At 43.7% G+C, this 3,937-nt stretch overlaps 1 protein-coding gene across 1 annotated transcript; it reads left to right on the top strand.

The window, feature by feature from the left end:
* Positions 1-1,861: 1,861 nt before the first annotated feature.
* On the top strand, positions 1,862-2,887 carry LOC138891333 (uncharacterized). Its single transcript, XM_070174746.1, has 2 exons — positions 1,862-2,141; positions 2,289-2,887. Exons 1-2 carry the CDS (start codon positions 1,862-1,864, stop codon positions 2,885-2,887), a joined length of 879 nt encoding a protein of 292 aa, XP_070030847.1.
* Positions 2,888-3,937: the final 1,050 nt, after the last annotated feature.

Below are 3,937 nucleotides of genomic sequence, written 5' to 3' on the forward strand. Positions count from 1 at the left end.
AATACTGATTCGATTTCTTGTTTGGTTAAATCGTTGCCTTCCACACCAATTGTGAATGCAGTCACGTGGTCTCGTGGATCAGTTGTGCCATCATACTTTGGAATATCGGGCATCTTGAACTTCTTTGGTATTGACACTGGAGTAGTACTAGGCTTCCATGGTTGTTGTGAATATTTATCCATGTCTATTCCTTTGATTACAGGTGGTACTCCAAGTATTTGTTCTATGCGATCGCTTTGTTCCTTGAGCTGCTTTTGCAGGGTTAGAACTAAACTTTGTAAATCAGAATTAACTATGTTACCTGGTTCGCCATCACGAGACTCGCTTGGAGTTCCACCAGTGCCTGAATGAACGAGCCCAGAACGTGGGTTTTCCAAGGTATTCTGATTCGGAGTTGGCGTTGGTGGCGCAATGGGCAACTGGATGGTAAAAGCCCAGAGAGCATTACTAACTTGTTGAGCAATTAGATTCTTCAGAGCATTATCGAGTGCTTGCTCGTTCGCAACTCCAGTATTTTGATTTTCCTCAAATCCGCTTTGGTTCGCAATCCCGTTATTTGTTTCAGATCCATCTGAAGTTCCTTCTCGTGACTGACATTGTGAATCATGCGGTGAGGGAAGTGGAGTCCTGTCACCCGCATCATTCTCCTGATGTTGAGGATCTTTTTGGTTGTTATTGTTATTCGACATGGTAAGTTTTTTGATGAAAGAATTGATTAAGAAAGTAAACGATTATCTGATTCCCGGTAACGAAACCAATTTATTTAAACAAAAATAGGGATTTTGGTCAAAGCTTATGTTAGAAGAACTTGGGTTACTGATAATCAAATAGAAATAAGAATAATTGAGAAATAATAGCTGAATGCAAAGTAAATCAATGTATTCCAATAGTATTTCATGTCCTTAAAAATGATCAATCTTCTCCTTTTATAGCTATTTCTAGGGAATACATTTTGTTTTTACCATAACAATGCCATTACTGATAATTAATAGCATATATTGTAACGTTACAATCAGTAATCATATTTGATTCAATATAGATTCCTTAACGTTTTCCGTATTTAATGCCCAGTAGTACGTATCTATACCTTAATTACTATCAGATTCATTCCCTTCCATCATAAAGAGGTTCGAACGTCTATCTCTCTTGACTTTTCTTGAATATCTACCCGTGCCTGTTGAAGCTCGTGCCTCTTTTATTATTCTTCTTCACCTATCCTCCTTTGACTGGTTCACGTGTCATGACATGTCATATTATAATAAATTCTATATATAAACTTAAGTTTTCCCAATACAACGCCCAAGTCCCATATTTTATTGCGGACTTCCCGGGATCATCGGAACACGGATCCGGGTCCATTTGCTCAAAATGTTGACCAAAGTCAACCATAATCAAATTTTTAACTCTAGAAATTTCTATTTCTCATATTTTCACATAGAAGGATTTTCGGATATAGGTCCGGACCACGCATGTAAATCAATGTAAGGTAAAAAGGAGGTGTTTAGGCCTCGAAACACTGAATTCACTTGCAACACAAGTGATGACCTTTTGGGTCATCACAACTAGACTTCACCCTCTTATCTTTGGGGGTGAGCATCATGAGGATACCCAGTAATTCATAGATAGGTGTAGGGACAGACTGCACAACATGAGGATATTGGAGTCGCATGGGATTGACTTCACTACTTTTCAGCTTGAGGTCAAGGCCCGTAGATGGTGGCAGTCCTATGTTCTTGGTAGGCTAGAAAGTTCTCCTACCATCACTTGGAGTCAGTTCACACAGTTATTCCTAGATAGGTATATTCCACCCTCTGAGAGGGAAGATCTATGATATCAGTTCGAGTAGTTGGAGCAGGGTGAGATGTCGGTAACCGACTTTGAGGCAAGGTTTTCTAAGTTATCCTGCCATGCATTGATGATACTTCCTACTTACACAGAGAGGGTGCAGAGGTTCATTGCAAGGTTGCATTCTGGCATTAGGGCACACATGGCCCGAGTGGTGGAGATGGTGACTCCTTATCAACTAGTGGTGGAGATTGCTCGGAGGATTGAGGGCTACCGTTTGAGGGATAGAGACCAGATGCAACAGGACAAGATGGAATTCTCTGGAGAGTTTAGAGGTTCCCCGGCTAGGGGTATAGGTTAGTTTGGGAGGGGTCAGTCCACCACGCTCCCATATTCAACACCGCCACCTACTCGGGGTGCTCCGACACGCCCCTATTTAGATGCCTTGCCAGAGAGTTCTTATCGCCCTCCAACTATTCAGGGTTTTTCCAATGGGTATTCAGGTCCTCAGGGTTCTTCTGATTCTTATTTCAATGCTATGCCGGAGAGTTCGTACCGTCCATTGGCTATCCATGCTTCTTCCAGTGGGTCTACAGGCCATCAGGGTCAGCCATCAGGGCAGCAGGCTACCGCACCGTGGGGTTGTTTCGAGTGCAGAGACCTTGGTCATATGAGGAGATACTGCCCCAGGCTTCGGGGCAAGGCAGTACAGCAGGGTCAGCAACCTATGATTTTAGCACCGGCTGCCCCGCCACCTAGAGGTGGAGGGCAGACTAGTAGGGGCCATTCAAGAGGTAGAGGCCAGGTAGGGAGAGGTCAACCAGCTACTACTCAGTTAGGTGGAGGCCAGCCAGCTGGCGTTCCAGCCAGATTTTATGCCCTTCCAGCTAGGCCAGAGGCATTGGCCTCAGATGCCATCATCACAGGTATCATTTTCATCTGCGGTAGGGATGCTTCAATGTTATTTGATCCAGGGTCTACTTATTCATATATATCATCTCTGTTTGCTCGCTTGCTGGTTATTTCTCCTGAGCCTTTGGGCACTCCTATTCATGTGTCCACTCCTGTAGGCGATTCCGTGGTTGTGGATCGGATCTACTAGTCCTGTGTGGTCACCTTTTGTGGTTTAGAGAATAGAGCAGATCTCATGTTGCTTGATATGGTCGATTTTGAGGTCATCCTGGGAATGGATTGGTTATCTCCATATCACGTCGTCCTAGATTGACATGCTAAGACTGTTACTTTAGCGATGCCAGGGTTTCCAGGGTTGGAGTGGAAGGGTTCCACGGTTGATAGGTCTAGCCGGGTTATCTCTTTCTTGAAGGCTCGACAAATGGTCGAGAAGGGGTGTTTGGATTATTTGGCATATGTTCGAGACACCACCGTAGAGTCTCCAATGATTGATTCAGTTTTAGTAGTTCGAGAGTTCGTTGATGTGTTTCCTTCTGATCTTCCTAGCATACCACCGGATCGTGATATTGATTTCTGTATTGATTTGGCTCCAGGCACCCAGCCTATATCTATTCCACCATACTGTATGGATCCTAAGGAGTTGGAGAGCAGATTGAGGAGTTGTTAGCAAAGGGGTATGTTAGGCCCAGTGTATCACCTTGGGATGCACCAATGTTATTTGTGAAGAAAAAGGATGGGACTATGTGCATGTGCATTGATTATCGCCAGTTGAAAAAAGTCAACATCAAGAACAAGTACTCGTTGCCTCGTATCGATGATTTGTTTGACCAGTTGTATGATGATAGGGTGTTCTCTAAGATCGACTTGAGGTCGGGTTACCATCAGTTAAAGATTCAGGACATGGATGTTCCGAAGACTGCATTCCGGACTAGATATGGCCGTTATGAGTTTCTGGTGATGTCCTTTGGCTTGACTAATACCCCAGAAGCATTTATAGACTTGATGAATAGAGTGTTCAGGCCTTATATTGATTCCTTTCATCGTCTTCATTGATGACATCTTGATATACTCCTGTAGTCTGGGGGAGCACGAGCAGCATTCGAGAGTAGTGCTTTAGATATTGCGAGAGCAGACGCTATATGGTAAGTTCTATAAGTGCGAGTTTTGGCTAGAGTAAGTGGCATTCTTGCGGAATGTTGTGTTATGAGAGGGTATTAAGGTGGATCCCAAGAAGATTGAG

The sequence above is a fragment of the Nicotiana sylvestris genome, chromosome 1 (genome assembly GCF_000393655.2).
Source record: "Nicotiana sylvestris chromosome 1, ASM39365v2, whole genome shotgun sequence".
Lineage (NCBI taxonomy): Eukaryota > Viridiplantae > Streptophyta > Magnoliopsida > Solanales > Solanaceae > Nicotiana > Nicotiana sylvestris.

Excerpts from the sequence above, each read along its gene's own strand:
- LOC138891333 (XM_070174746.1), top strand. The coding sequence starts at position 1,862 with ATGTCGGTAACCGACTTTGAGGCAAGGTTTTCTAAGTTATCCTGCCAT. Across the intron at positions 2,142-2,288 it reads TTCCCCGGCTAGGGGTATAG|GTCCTCAGGGTTCTTCTGAT; the intron begins GTTAGTTTGGGA and ends ATGGGTATTCAG.